The sequence below is a fragment of the Thalia democratica genome, chromosome 6, assembly GCF_965202585.1.
Source record: "Thalia democratica chromosome 6, ktThaDemo2.hap1.1, whole genome shotgun sequence".
NCBI lineage: Eukaryota > Metazoa > Chordata > Thaliacea > Salpida > Salpidae > Thalia > Thalia democratica.
In genome coordinates, this window is record NC_139170.1 from 34,136,744 (window position 1) to 34,152,799 (window position 16,056).

Consider the following 16,056-nt stretch of genomic DNA (forward strand, 5'->3'; position numbering starts at 1 on the left):
AGTGTGTATTTTCTCAATAAATATTTTCCTGTTTTGCAACCAGTTTTATTCAAAATTTCAAAACTTTAGAGAATATTTTGATAAATTAATAGTACACAAATGCTGAGTATAAAACTAAACGACTACCTTGCTATAACTAAAACTTATATGAAATCAGTTAATAAAGTATCAAATGTATAATTTATCCGCAACGAGTTTTTTTTAAGTTTTATGTTTTGAACATTGAGTTAAAACTATAACAAAAAAAAAGTAGACAAACTAGCAAGTCAGTAATTTTTAAATTGAATTAATTATTTGATTTTTTTTAAACCTAAAAGTGTTTTAGAAAACATCTTTTCAAAGATTAAGAGTACAAAAATGAACATTTTTAAAAGTCGACTAAGTAGTAAAATTGATAGCAGTTAATAAGTTATTAATCTTTGCCGTGATTAATAGTAAACGATAGTTAATAATAAAAAAAACATGTCTAATATTATAACTGTAGATTAAAAAACAGACTATTTATAGTTAGTTTTGTTGATGTTTTTAACTAAAATATCAACTTCAACTTTTTTAAAAAGGACATTAAAAAAAAATCATACTTACACAGTAGGATAAAAAACTACCCGTGACCAAACTACCAAAGAAATGTTTTTATTTTGTATATACGTTCTAACAGCCACATACTCTATTGTTACATAAAAATTTATTGTATCTTTCATGCTGAAGTGATAGCTTTAAAAACCATGAATTTAGAAACACTTTGTGGCTTTAAACAAAGTTTTTCCTGTCCTGTCCTGGACAAGACATTAATAAGCATTCGTGGTGTGCGACCCGATAACCGAAAAGTTCATCGTGCACCAGGTCCTCGGACCAAAAATTTTAAGCGTTTTAATGTGGTTTAATTAACTGTATATTTCAAATTGGGAAATATCGCATCTTTAGCGGCGATTCTACTTATCAGGAAGCGAGCGAGGACTTGAAAGAGTACAGGGTTAAAAATTAAAAACATTCAATCAATGGGCGGCTTTTTTTTAAACTTGCGCCAATAAAAAAAAAGTTTGGGAAAGCTTGCTAGCACGTAAATATTACGGGCTAAAATATGAGCTTCCTTGTTGAGAAAAAATAGTTGGCTACTTCCGTATAAATATACGTAATTAAGCTATAAGTGTCGTATTTAAAAATTAGTAACAGAAAAGTGCATATTTTCTCGAAAAGGCTAGTCCTTTTTTCACCCGTGTTGCAACAGGTTTTATTCAAAACTTTTGAAACATTTAAATTAAGTACTTATTTGTTTATTTCCAGAGTACAGCAAAGCTGCTTAAAAGCGTAAAAAGTATAAAACAAATGAGTCAGTAATGTTTAAAACATTCATAAATGTAGCAAGGTGTCAGATATTTACAGGTTTTCTCACCTCTTACCTGGAACTCAATTTTTTCAAAATTATCAAACTTTTGTTTTGTCATATTTTGTATATTTTTTCTTTTTCTAATCAGGTAGTTACTTAAAAGCTTTTATACTAAATAGGAGCTTTCTTGGAACCATTTTTGAAATTATTTATTCTAAAACAAACTTTTATACTAAATCATTCTCTAAAACCTAGGGCTAGCTTTCTATAATGTAAATTATCGAAAGAAATAATTTACTTAAAATTTAAAAATGTATAAATAGAGTACTAAACAATTTTTAAGCTTATAAAAGTATCAGCAGAACATGTAGTTATTTTACAAAAACAAACCACAATACTTTTATTAACTGAAAACCTAGAGTTATTTATTTTAGTTCATTTTAAACTTGAAAAATTAGAGCTTAAAATGTAATTTTTAATATAATTTTAAGCAAAATTATTTGAAAGTGTATCATCTTTGATTTTTTGTTTAGTTATAATTTTCAGTCTTGGTTTTATATATTTCGAAAATTAAAGTACTTTAAGTAAAGTTTTTCCATAACAAATTTTACATTAACAAAACAAGTTACATTTAATCGTCTTTCCGTCTTTAATAAAAAAATTAAATAAGGTAAAACAACTGTTTTATCAAAAACAACGGCTACTACAGTTTGCAATTTTTAAAACGGTAGTAATCATTATTACCAGTTTCGTTTTTGATTTATTTTTGGTATTTTAATTTATTTTTACTTAACAAGTATGCTTAATAGCAAAGAGAAGAAAATTATTTCATTTAAAGAAAAAGATGAAACTTTTAACTTTCATATTTTACGGCAAAGTTGATTTTTTCTTTTTAAATAATAATAAACTTTATGTAGTTATATTTAAACGAGAATTTATAAGCTAGTATCCAACAAGTTAGCTGTTTTGTTTTCAAAAATTAAACCTTATACATACATTTTTATACATAGTCACTTAAGCTTATTTCAAGACAAAACAATAATATTAACACTTCTCCAATGTTATTCTATTTGGAAAATTACGCATAGACTGAATAGAAATTTTCACGTATAATAACACTGAATAAATGTGTTCAAAAGCGCTTAATGTTATTTTATTCTATTGTCTTAAAATTAACAGTAAAACGAATTGCAAAAAGAGTTTAGTATAAATACTCAACTTTTGAAGGTTAACAGCGAAAAAACGTAATTCTAAAAAGGTTTATTATTTAGTTGTTTAGTAATTTACATTCCGCTTTTACAAAAGTTGCACTTTTATAGTAAATTTAAAACCTTTAACTAATCATGAAGATGTTGTCATGCTTTATTGCTATGCAGCTGTTTGTTCTTATATTTGCTGATTATTCAGGTTAGTTTTGATTAAATTCATAAATTGTTTGAATTCGAAAGTTTTTTTATATTTTATGCTTATACTTTTAATAAATTGACATAACCTTCTAAACATAGTTATAAAGTTAAACAGTACTTTTATTTTTGATGAAAAGTCTTTAAAATTAAGTTTAATAGATAAAATTAATAACAAAAACTAAATAATTAAAAAAAATCTTATTTCACGTTGAAGGTACAGACAGACATCCATGTGATAGAATATGCCATGTAGGTGATAATAGGACCTGTCACTTCAACTGGAATATTAAATGGTTTGTTTTATAGCTTTAAGGTTTTATAAATAAACTCTGAATAAACGAAAACTCATTTAGTTTGCTAAAATTGATCAAGAGTATAACAAAAAAGAGTTGAACTGTATTTTTAATTTTAAAGAAAATGAGGGGTTGATATTATTCGTTATGCTTAGTTTTGAAACTTAATTAATATGTTGTTTTTTTAATTACCACTATAATTTTTTTTATTGAAATAAAGTAAAAAATTACTAGATAATCTATTTTATAATAATTTAACGCTTTTATTCGTGTTAGTTAAGTATTTTAACTTAGACTAATATATATATATATATATATATATATATAGTATTTTTTAACTTCGTGTTAAATTTGTTTAAGATATAACTCTAAGGTTTAAAAAAATCATTATTAAAAATTATCTTGTTTATTAATAGAAACTTACATATGAAACTATAAAGAGGAGGAAGGGGCTCTTCCTTATAGGGAGCCTAAAAACAAATAAACGTTTAATTTTATTTTGAGTTACTTCCATGTGAGAATCGTGTAAACGTGAAACAATTGTAAAGAAACAAGCTAATTTTTCATTTATTTGCAACCATCTTATTTAACTTAACACCCTAATTTAATTATTTACAACAATCGGTTAAGAACACTTTCCCAGGAAGCTTGTGGTGACTGCCGCAAAAATATGACGTCAGATTGTTATAACAAAGGTTGCTTTTCTGCTGACGGTCACTCGAAACCAATTATATCTGTGAACAAACTTCTGCATTATCCAATTATTTCAGTGAGTACCAATTGTTATGGAAGTTTGCTTTACTAGTTGCACTAAGCTTTATGTAACTCCTTATGCAAGGCATGCGAAGGGGACAGGGTAGTGATCGATGTTGAAAACAATCTTCAGAACGGGGACTCCACCGCGATTCACTGGCACGGGATGGACATGAGGGACACCCAGTGGATGGACGGGGTTCCAATGGTTTCCCAGTGCCCGCTCCCCATGTCCGACAGTTTAACTTACATATTCACTGCTAATCCTCATGGTGAGTGAAAAAACAATGTGAGTATACGAGTGTTAAGTTAGCTTAATAACGTTTTTCAAGAATTTAAAAAAATGTCCAATCTTTAGACCCAATTATTTTCTTTATCTTAATAGCTAGATAAAAACTTTTTTTTTAATTTAAAGAGCGGTTCTTTGTCTTTAATATACAAAAAAAATCTATTGGATTGGGGCTTGACTTTTAGTGTGGGGCCCTTAGAAAAAAATAAGTTTTTTTATCAATTTTTACTTAGCTCTAATTAAAAAAAAACTAAAAACAATTTTTTTTTCTAGTATTCATATTTATTAGTAATTTAATCCTGTACAACACATTTTTTTCAACTGTTAATATTTTGTACTATTTAGCCTTATTCTAGATTTCCTAATTCCGAAATAAGCCAAATAAAACAAAATATTAAAAATTGAAAAAAAAATATTGTATAACATTATTCACATATAAATATAAAATTAAAAAATAATAATAATTTAACTTATTTGTTTTTGTTTTTAATTCGAGCTAAGTAAAAACCGATAACAAAACTCATATATCGTACTGTTTGGCCTTATTCCGGAACTAGGAATTCTAAATAGTACAAAATATTAACAGTTGGAAAAAAAAAAGTGTTGTACAGGATTAAGTTAATAATAAATATGAACATTTAAAAAATAAAAAATAGTTTGTTTTTATTTTTTTTAATTAGAGCTAAGTAAAAATTAATAAAAAATTTATTTTTTCTAAGGGGCCCCACACTAAAAGTCAAGCCCCAATCCATTGATTTTTTTTTGTATATTAAAGACAAAGAACTATTCTCTAAAATAAAAATTAAAAGTTTTTATCTAGCTATTAAGATAAGGAAAATAATTTGGTCTAAAGTTTGGACATTCTTCTAAAATTCTTGAAAAACGTTATCAAGCTAACTTCACACTCGTTGTGAATATAAAGTTTGTTTACTCAACAATTTTCTTTTGTAATATATGGTACCAGAGCTACTTTTTTGATGAATTTTAAACAAGCTTATATTTTTTACTAAACTAAACAAAGGTACTCATTGGTGGCATTCACACAATGGACTTCAGAGAGGAGACGGTCTCGCAGGACCTATTATAGTCAGGCAGCCGTCACAAGTAGATGTTCATTCACGTTTGTACGATATTGGTCTGTTTTGAGCGTTTGTATGAGTACTTATGAGCAAATACTTATAGGCGTGTCAAGCTTTAGCATACAGCATATTACAGTAACCTTTACCTAAACTCACTGTGATAGTTTGCTAATATTTTCACTTTGAATTAATTAAAGTTGATTTTATTGTAAAAATTTGCTATGTAAAAGACTTTTCGGAAATGCCCTTAAATTAGTTTAAAGTTTAAACTTCAACTAAAATAAAAAAACAAAAACGTAAAACAACTACGCAGAAATTAACAACCATATTGTCATGGTAACCGATTGGTTTCACACATCTGCTATTGACAAACTCACTTTGCTCGAAGCAGGAGGGTTCGTAGAAGGGGAGACCCCTGACAACATTGTCATCAACGGAGAGGGGTAAGATAAAATTTTAACATAGATGTATATTCAGTTTCGAAATAAACACACTACTTTGCTATTGCTAAACGTCTGACCAAGTTTGTTTTTACGTCAATATAGTTGAGCACAATAAGTTATTAAAGACAAAACGAGATTATATTCATTTTGTAAAGCATCTTTTTAATAAAAAATACAAAAACAGCTTATCATAGGTAATAGTCCTGAAGCTAATACTTTAATTCAGTTATTATGTTATTAATTATAACCTACTGGTCTGGTAATTTTAAAGCTCTAAATGTAGATAAACTTTTTTAAATCTTGTATTTCTTCACTTAAGCATTTAACAAGTTGTTTCCTTTTTATGTAACAAAAACCTTTTTAGCGTTCGAATAAGCTTGATGAAACAAAAGTAAATTCAACAAACATCCCGTATGCAAAGTTTGAAATATTTCCAAACAGTCGAACTAGATTCAGAGCCATCAGTCACGCAACTCTCTACTGTCCTATGGAGGTATTTTTGAATAGTATTTATTTAAATTGATTTCTTCTGTTATTTTGAAACTTAAAGTTATTTAAAATAATACATGCTGATCAAAAGTAAAAAAATATACCAAAGTTATATTGTAAATACTTTAAAAAATGTTCAAAACATGTGAACTATAAGTTTTAAAAATTTGATTTCAACACTTCCAGATCACAATAGACGATCATAATTTAACTGTAATCAGCAGTGATGGTAGAGATATCCAGCCAGTCACCGTTAGTTTTTATTTAAAGAATAATAAAAATTTTACAGACTTATTTTGCTCTGTTGAAAAAGTTTATGTTACAAGATTAAGTCTAAGCAAACTTTAGGGTAAAACTTTGTTAAATAGTAAAGAATGAATAGAAAAAAAAGCTGGTTTAGTAAGAAAGTTGCAAATTTGTAGGTACTTCAAAAGTTTAACTTTTAAACTAACATATATTTAGAATTTACTATAGAAAATAAAGTTAAATACACAAAATACCTTTAAGTTTCTTTAAATATCTAATACAAACTGACAGGTTTCAACGCTTACACTCAACGGAGGTGAGCGATACGATTTCATAGTTAACGCAAGCCAACCTCCTGCCAACTACTGGATGAGAGTGAAGGGGGTTGATGGAACCAATTGCAACAACATTTCGCAAAAAGCGATCGTAAGGTCTAAAAAATAAATGTTACAACGAAAATTAACCTAATAAAGAACTACTTTGGGAAATTCTCCCTTTTTTTATGCCCAAAGTTTTTTTTGGTTTAAAGATAGTTTTATAAAGTAAACATAAAACTGTTTGAGAAATAATAGTACTAGTTTTATTTTTTTAAGGTTTGAACTAAATTTAAGACCCAACCTGACGAAAAGTATTCATTAATATTAAGTTTAACTTATTTAAAGTGTTATGGTACATAATACGCTTTATATACCTAAAATATAAGTTATTATCATAGATTTTTAAGTTAATAAAATTTATATAACCATTTTGTAATAAAACTTGTTCACTAGAAACCTACTTTACAACTTTTTATAACGACACAGTTTTTAACATTCAGATACGATCATGAATCAGTCAGTAAAAATGGTTTACCTTCATCGAGCAAAACCGATGAGTTCAAAAATTTGAACCCCATGTTGAAACAAAAAGATGTAAAAAATCCTGTTTACGTGAACGAACTGAGGTCTGTGAAGAATATTTCTGATAAACTCAAAGGAAAACCTAATGAAACTCTATTCTTAGAACTCAGTTTCAATCCGGGTCCAGTGATAAAAAACATAAAGTACATGCCATCAGATCGCCCACTGCTGTATCAGTACGATTCAATTGATAAGAACAGAATTTGCAACGCTCAAAACTTCACTGTTCCAGATAAGGTAAGTTTGTATTAAAAGAACAAAATTTGAAACAAAAAATAATTGTTTTAGTCCTGAATACTATTTGAAGTTTTTTTCACTAACATTAGATTCAATTTACTCCTTAAAATACAATATCATGGCAATATAACATCGGCGCTTTTTATTACATATCTCTAGTGTTATTTCACGTAAATTCTCTGTAAATATTGAATCTAAAAGGGCATATTACAAAATTTTTTTATTATTACAAGTATAAATAAAGAAATGAACAAATAAGAAAGATTCAAAATCAATAAAAAGCTACTTTCAACATGTTAGCTGTTTTGTTTTCCAAAGTTTAACTTTTGAAATATATTTTTGTGCACAAACACTAAAAGATTGTTTCAATACAATAAAATAACATATGTCCTTTTCACTAAAACTTTAAAGTGTTATTTTACGTGGAAACTTCTGTAAAAATCAAACATAAACTTCAACGTATAGTAACAGTGCTGAAGTTTAGTGATAGGCGCTTTTGTTGTTATATTTTTTTAAAATAAATTGAATAATAAGTCACGAAAATCTTTTTGTATAAAAAACAATTTGCTTTATTGAATCCTTTAATGAATAAAGTTAAAGCAACACCTCTTAAATTATTAAAGTTTGTCAATAACATCGAAGTAAATATGTAACGTTTTATTTATAAATTAAAATAAAAACTATTTCTTTATAAAAAAAATATTTTCTTTCTATTTTATTAACTTTATTAAATTAACTGAATTATTTCTCACAATTGCAAAAGTAGATATCGATTTACAGATGAAGAATTGTCAACATGTAGTTAAAATAAAGCGCGATCAGCTTATAGAAATGGTGATATTTGATAAAGGGGACAATGATAATAATAATTCAGGACATCCCATTCATTTGCATGGTCAATCGTTTGCTGTTGTTGCTATGAAAAGGTATAAATTCGTAAAAATTATACTGTACAAATAAAATTTCATTACATATATGTTTAGAATTTTGTTTTGTATAACAAAGTTGTTTTACATACAAACAAACAGAGTTAATGAAAGTCAGCCTCTTCCCATGGAAAAAATGAAGGATGTATACTACAACACTGAAATATCTAAAAACCTAATGAATCCTCCGATGAAGGACACGGTGATCATACCGAACAGAGGATACACAATTGTCCGGTTTTTCTCAGACAACCCTGGTTTTTGGCCTCTCCACTGCCACATTTTGTTCCACGATCCAAGTGAGCTCAATTTAATGCTAATTGGCTAAACTAATAAGCATTAATGTGCACTGAAAGCTTAGCTAACATAATTTTTTAAAATAATTGTTATAAAAATGCTCATTTTTACTTGTGTTTTCAAGTTGTTTTAAAGCAAAAAACATGTCGCGGGCCGCAAAATGCCCACCCTTAATTTAAAACAGAATAAACTTTTTATGGTTTAACAGACATCTACTGGTAAGTTTCACACTTTAAAACAAACTTTATTTTTCAGCTATGTTTTTGGTGATTCAAGTAGGAGAATACGAAGATATTAAAGAAAGTTTCCAGATTCCTGATAATTTTACCAGGTGCGGAAGTTACAAACCTGCAAAACAAATTATAACACGACCTACGGTAGATTTTGAAGGAGTTTCTGTTGGATTCAAAACTTCTATTGATACTTTAAATATGTTGTTTTTATTGTTTTCAGCACTTGTGTTTGTTAACTAGCTAAGTACTTAAGTCGTAAAGACTGTAAGGTACGTTTTCCTAATATGATTTTATCTCGATTTTGCTACTTTATATATGTTTCTTAAAATAAACTTAGCAAGAATTATACATTGACTGAAAGTTATAAAATGTTTTTTTTTGAGTTTTTTCTTATGAATATTGTTTCTGTTTATTTTTTAATTTATTATAAACAGTTTAAAACTATAGCTATTTACTGGTTCTGGTTTTAAATTAAAATCAATAATTTTCAGAAAATTTTTATATCAGCATCTTTTAAAACTATTTAGTACAAAATACAAACTAAAATAAATATGTTTTTTGCTCTATTAAAGGCACTTTTTATTTCTTAAGCTAAAAAAATTATACTTAACAGACATTATTTACTAAAAACATAAAATTCTAGGTTTTTCGTTTCGTCTATTTTTATTTCTAAAATTTTCAGGTTGAAGGCAGTATTTAGAATAAAATTATTTACAATCAGAATTTTTAGTTACACCTAGATGTTTGAGATTTTACTTATTTATACAGCTTTTTAACTAAAAGTAAATGATTAGATTAGGGTTGCAAGACTCTGACTCGTTTTCTTATCTGCGTTGCGCTTACTTATGCGTCTCTCACTCATCTTAATCTAAAATCTTACTTAACAGAATAACAAATATAAAATGACAATATGAATAACAAAATGAGGATGAATACGAATATAAGGCTGAGTATCAACAATAATATGAATATCATTAACAATTACCACACCAATTATTTCAAATAATTGTTAATAATAATAAATAAATGCAGATAACTTAAACCTTAAACATCACTAAGATACTACTAAAAATCACTAATAGATTATGTACAAATATAAAATTACTAAATTTGTTATCATACAAATTAACTTCAAGGTTGCAAAAAATTATATAACAAAATGCATGGAGAGAACAAACAAGACTCACAGTCGCTTTTTTAGTAGCAGTTTCTTCTTGCGGATCAACCTAAATTTACTCTAACCTCAAACTGAAGACAAATTCAAAAGCGTACCTAGCTTTATCACTATTTTGTCCTTTCAGGAAAAATAGCCAAACGTTACACTGTGAAAATCACTATAAGTGTTTTAATATTATGAAACTGATAAAATGCTTGGTATCTAAAAAACCTACTTGTTTTTCACAAAAGTAATAAACAACATACATGTTACAAATAATAAACAACAAAAATAACAATAAACTTAATTATGAGCTTAGCAGTTCATTGTTGAAGTAGAGTTTGTAGAAAGTCCAACTTAGTTACGTACTTTTTTTTTACTTTTTAGTTATTTAATTCTTATTTGCTTGAAACACTTACAATTAGTGATTTAGATCAGGTTGAAACAAGTGTAGTATTAGAAGAAATGGTAATACTCGTTTAACTTTTAACGTGACTTTCAAACAGTGTTTTTTGCGGGCCTTAAAACCGGCCATTGACGTATGTGACTGTGAAAACTAAATATAACTTTTGAATAAATGTTTTTATCTTTAATTATTATAATTGTTACTGTACTAAGACATTATTATGTAAATTAGTTTTATAACTATTATTCTTATATGGTTATTGTTACAACCAGATAATACATACAACTAATAGTTTTAAATCGGTACTGTAGTTACATTATTATAGCAAAGCTAACTTTAATCTAAATAAAAAACACTTAAATTTAGAATGTCGAAACTTATGTCAAATCTATGCTTACATGTATTTTACTTATCAGCATCTTATGTAAAGATGTTTTCTAGTAATTTCTCAATAAATAAACATTTATAAAGTAGTTGTAATTTGCTTCCAAATTAACTTTATTTATTTAAATAAGTTTGATTGCTTTGTTGATAATTATTAGTGTGATAATCAAGTATGTATTTAAGTTTAGCGTAAATAACTCTTTAAGACTTACCCAACCAAAAGTCAAATAATCAAATTATATTAGACGTTCTTTATGTTATAAAAATAAATACTTATTGTTAAGAAAGTTTAAAACTATATCTAGTTTAAGGTAAGCTATTTATTTCATATAAGTTTATATAGGTATCAAAACTATATTAAAATATCTACTTATAGTTAATCTAGATGTTTTTTTACCTATAAAAACACTAATGTATATTAATTTATTACAACGCAGCCATTTAAATTTTGTATGGAAGATTTAGTGTTGGTTTTCAGGCAAGTAAACACATAGGTGTATATACAGTATTCAATTAAAATCACTAATAGTTTCAAAATGATTTTGTATAATACTTGCAGTTAATTTAAAATCATATAATTTTTCAGCTTTGTTCTACGTTTTCTGTTCACTTACACAATGACAGAAATCAATTATCCGGCCATACATTGGGACAAACACAGGCCGGTTAGACTATTTTACTTTTATAAAAACAATCTCCTAGCAGTTAATCACTTAAAATAAAGTAAAAAATAAGTTAGTCAGTTAATCACTTAAAATAAATTAAAAAATAAGTTAGTTTGGCTGTTTTATAATTTTTACAATATTACTGCTTCCTTCAGTTAGTTTGGTGTTTTTTTATACAGAAAAGATATGACTTTACTCCATCTGTGATGTGGAAAAACGGTTGGCAATGCTGGTTTGAAATTGACATACGTTATTCAGTCAAGTGGTTTTACCGCCATCCTTATGGCAAAAGGAATTTTAGAGTTCTTGAGTTAGTTATTGTAAACTAACTTTGTAAGTATCCTTTAATAATGTACTTAGAACTTAAGAAGTATGTGTACACTTATTATTTTCAACTAATACATGTTAAGTTTTATGTAAAATATTATTAAGCTACCTGTTATATTAAACGAGCGCTCTGTAACTATTTAGGAATAAACTAATGTCCTGGACATGACTTTAAACTGTATCCTGGTGTATGACTCGATAACCGAAAGGTTTTTTCGTACACCAGGTCGTAGGACCAAATATTTGAGCGCTTTTTTTCATTCATTAAACCATTAATAAGCATTAACATGTCTTTGATAGAACAAGCAGATTTTACGAAATATTACTTTCTATGCACTCAATTAATATTTACAAGTTTTCCAGTTTCAAACAATACAAAAATGATTTCAAACAATACAAAAATTTAATACTTTGTGTATAATTTTAAAATCAGAAGTAATGTAATTTAACAGGACAGATACCCCGTCTGTAATGTTCCAACCACCACCAAGTCAGTTGCCCACTCGCCAGATAAGAAGTAGCACTAATATAAATGAAGATGAAGATGGTAATCTGGTTAGTTAACACCAATTCTTGAACTTAAGTTTTATTGCGCATCTTTATCTTAAATAAGCATTAAAAATTTACATTTTCTAAACGCATATGCTTTCGATCTGAAAACGATCATTATAGTTTAGGTTACACAACTATGTAAAGCAGATTGAAAATTTTGCAGATTAGGTACTACTTTTATCCCGAAAACCTTGAAGTTAATGGTCAGAACGGTGATGTTCAGCATATCAATTTGGACGATTGGATATTTTGGTTTGTCGTGGGCAGAGAGTACAATATCATATGGTATTACAAGCACTCTGGAAGGACAAATCCACAAAGGTTTGTTGTACCCTCATACAATGTTGCTATGAATTTAAACAAAATCTTTAATATGTTTTTGCGTTGATGTTTTTGTTATGTGCATGCTAAAATATTAAATACATCTTTGCTGAAAATTGAAAAACTAAAAACATAATAGGCATAGTTTTGATACTTAAACAGTGTTTCTTAAAGTAACTCTAAGGACAATAACTGTATTAGTTTGCTATGCACCCAAGCTTCTTTTAATTTAAAAAAATCTTTGAAAATATGTAAAATGTGAACAGATAATAAAACAAAATAAGTATTACATCTCTATATGCGATACAGTTTACTTATAATTTATAGATTTTTTTAAGTTTGTGTTATATATTAATTTGACAAATCTAGTCTATTTTCTGAACATTTTAAAACAATTTTCTTATGTTTGTTACAAATTACTCACTTTAACGTGCTGTATGTTAACATTTTATTTTATTAACTGAATTATATGGTAAAACTTATAGTTTTAATTACAGATCAAAGCAAAGTTTTATAAACGCTATAGGCCATGATAATGAACTTACAGAGTATCAAATAAATGATCTAAACGCTAAATACAGTGACTTACTTCAGCCGAGAGACCTTTGCTTAAAATATGATGGAAACCGGTTTTATAAAAAAAGAAATGTTTATATGCCGGTGAGATATAACTTGTATAGTATTACGTTGTAAAGTACAACGTTGAAATTTTATAGATTTTATATTGTTTATTGGACGACAAAAAAATACGCTCAAAAATTTTGGTCTAAAGACCCGGTGTACAAAAAACCTTTCGGTTATCGAGTAATTAATATACATTTTTACTACTAATACGTAATTAATTATTTCTTAATTAGTTTTTTAACAAATAAGGTGATCTTTTTCTACAGAAAAGATTTGACTTTACTCCTTCAAAACTGTGGGAAAGAGGATGGCACTGCTGGTTCGAAATTCAGTATGATTTTAGTCTTAAATGGTTTTACCGCCCAGGTAATGACAGGAATAATCCTGGTCCAAGAATATTTAGTTCACTTGATCGAAACCTTTTGTCTGATAAGTAAGGAAGAGTTTCGTTTATTTAGCTACTCAAATATTCTTAACCACTATATATCCATTACTTTAAACACATGTAACTTTTTACAACTGGTTGTACCGATTTTTGTAAACAGAATATGACTTTGATTTGTCTACTTGTAATTCTATCCGTAACACTTTTAAAATACAGTTGAGATTAATCATGAAAACCACTTAAATAGCTACTTGTTTTTAAAACTTTTATTTATCTTTGTTTATATGATATCTTAATTTTTATAGATCAAACGAAGACCTTTTAGAATTTTGTAGAAACAACGGTTTCGTTGTTGACAATCTCCACAAGTTTCTAAACAGGGATCAGGGTCAAGACTATAGAGAAAACGAGCGTGTAGACGGCAGGGGTATTTATGTTAGTTAATAACATTTATACTCCTTTTTTTAATAATAAACTTTCGACTCACCGTGCTTTTATCAGTCTATCATTGCCCTGTGTGTGTTTTAAATACACAATTAAGTACCAAAATTTTGTACTAGTACTAGAATAACACAATTAGTCTGTGGAAATTGACTAAACCTTTTCAAATTTTGTCTAGATCCAGTACAGATTTGCGCCTAAAACTATTGTAGCAAGACGAACTAGCGGACAACAAAATATGTTAAATTTAATTTTGGATCAACAACAAAATTGGATATGTTATTTCCATGTCCGAAAAAATTATAACCTTCACTTTATTTACGGGCCGCGAAACGTTTTGGCTCCGAAAGCAGACTATATAAAGTTAGAATCTTGTTATATACTTTTTTAATTTGTTCATCACCACTATACTTTGATGACTTAAAATAAATTAAATAAATTGAAAACTTAAGTTCATATGTGAAATAAAAAAATATGTATAATTTTTTGTACAAACTACGTCATTACATGCAAAAAAGACCAATGTGTGTTTGCAGCATCAAAGTAAATGTGTTTTTTTTAGAAAGCTAACATGTTTTTATTTCAACAGAAGCCTGGCAAATTTTGGTAGATACTTTAAAATTGATGTAGGACCCCTCACCAGTCTCTTTCAACCGAAAGAAAGGGATGCAGAGTTGCGACAACGCGAATTTCAACTTGAAAATGAGCAGCTCGAGTGGCCAGCTAGAAATTAAAATGTTAATTAGAAGTTTCACACATTGATCATCCACCAGAAATTTTTTGTGATGCGTGTATCGATCTCTTGCTGTTAAATTTTTCTGCAATTACGTTTTCATGTTACATCTATGTTTAAAATTTTTCTTTGTGCTTTACTCCTATGTTTATTTGTTGTGCAAGTTCACATCGTGTTAATAAAATTCTGTTAATTGAAAAAAAGAGTGTCATTTACTTTATACTTCGTAGTTTAAAAATTTAATTTTAAATTAAACGTAATACAATGTGCTTTCAAGTTTAACAACTCGATATTATTTTTTACGGTTGTACTTGACCTATTAGATATTATCTACTTCTATTTGTTGGCGAGTGCAATAAGTTTTTGATACACAGCGCAAATTAAATTGGCATAAAACAACTTTGTTTGTTCTTGTATTTCAAACTTTCACGTTGTCCCAAACTTATATTTTTCAGCTTAAAAAAACAAATATATATTTTTTCTAGGGTTCAATTGATAATTTTTATTTTATCAAATAGCGTTTAGAGGTTTAGACAAAATAAATAAAGTCGTCAAAACTTACTAGGGGAAGTCAAAAAATTTTATTTGAACGCTTATATTTTTGAACGTTATCATTTCAAACATGATAAAAATAAAAGTTATTGGAAATAAAATATTTATCTATGCAATCACTGAAATGATACGAATAAATTATTAGTTAACAAACCAAGGATATTCTAAATCTAATTAAATAATTTAGAATCTGGGTCTGAATCCTTGCCTACCCCTAGTAGAAGGGAAATATATTTCATTATTGTTTAGTTCATTACTTATTGAAAGCAAACAGCTTGTCAATTTTGAAAGTAATATTTCAACCTCTAAAAATACGGAGATTGGAGTGTAATAAGGTTCAGTCAAAGAATCTTTTGTTATACATGTCAATGATTTAAAGATTATCAGTTTATGGGTTTTAAAATTCAGAGGTAGAGTTTCTACTTTTTTATTTTTTATAAAACTTTAAACAATATGTACAAGACAATACCAACCTTAATTTGAAACAAAAATAATTGCAGCGGGCCTACTGTAAACGAACTTTATTCAAATGTTTAAACAAGATGTAAACTATCTCAAATTAAAGAAAACGTTTAAGAAAAACGTAAGTATCG

At 27.5% G+C, this 16,056-nt stretch overlaps 1 protein-coding gene across 1 annotated transcript; it reads left to right on the forward strand.

Annotated features, from left to right (window-relative positions):
• Positions 1-2,957: 2,957 nt before the first annotated feature.
• On the forward strand, positions 2,958-14,912 carry LOC145839007 (multicopper oxidase 3-like). The gene is made up of 21 exons (XM_082946621.1): positions 2,958-3,026; positions 3,670-3,795; positions 3,865-4,051; positions 5,090-5,203; positions 5,461-5,590; positions 5,817-5,823; positions 5,955-6,083; positions 6,266-6,331; positions 6,617-6,756; positions 7,143-7,461; positions 8,242-8,387; positions 8,490-8,686; positions 8,940-9,082; positions 11,708-11,760; positions 12,308-12,410; positions 12,571-12,728; positions 13,226-13,388; positions 13,619-13,785; positions 14,043-14,172; positions 14,357-14,418; positions 14,768-14,912. Exons 1-21 carry the CDS (start codon positions 3,024-3,026, stop codon positions 14,910-14,912), a joined length of 2,688 nt encoding a protein of 895 aa, XP_082802747.1. The 5' UTR covers positions 2,958-3,023.
• Positions 14,913-16,056: the final 1,144 nt, after the last annotated feature.

Excerpts from the sequence above, each read along its gene's own strand:
- LOC145839007 (XM_082946621.1), top strand. Across the intron at positions 6,332-6,616 it reads GAGATATCCAGCCAGTCACC|GTTTCAACGCTTACACTCAA; the intron begins GTTAGTTTTTAT and ends ACAAACTGACAG. Across the intron at positions 9,083-11,707 it reads TAGATTTTGAAGGAGTTTCT|AAAAGATATGACTTTACTCC; the intron begins GTTGGATTCAAA and ends TTTTTTATACAG.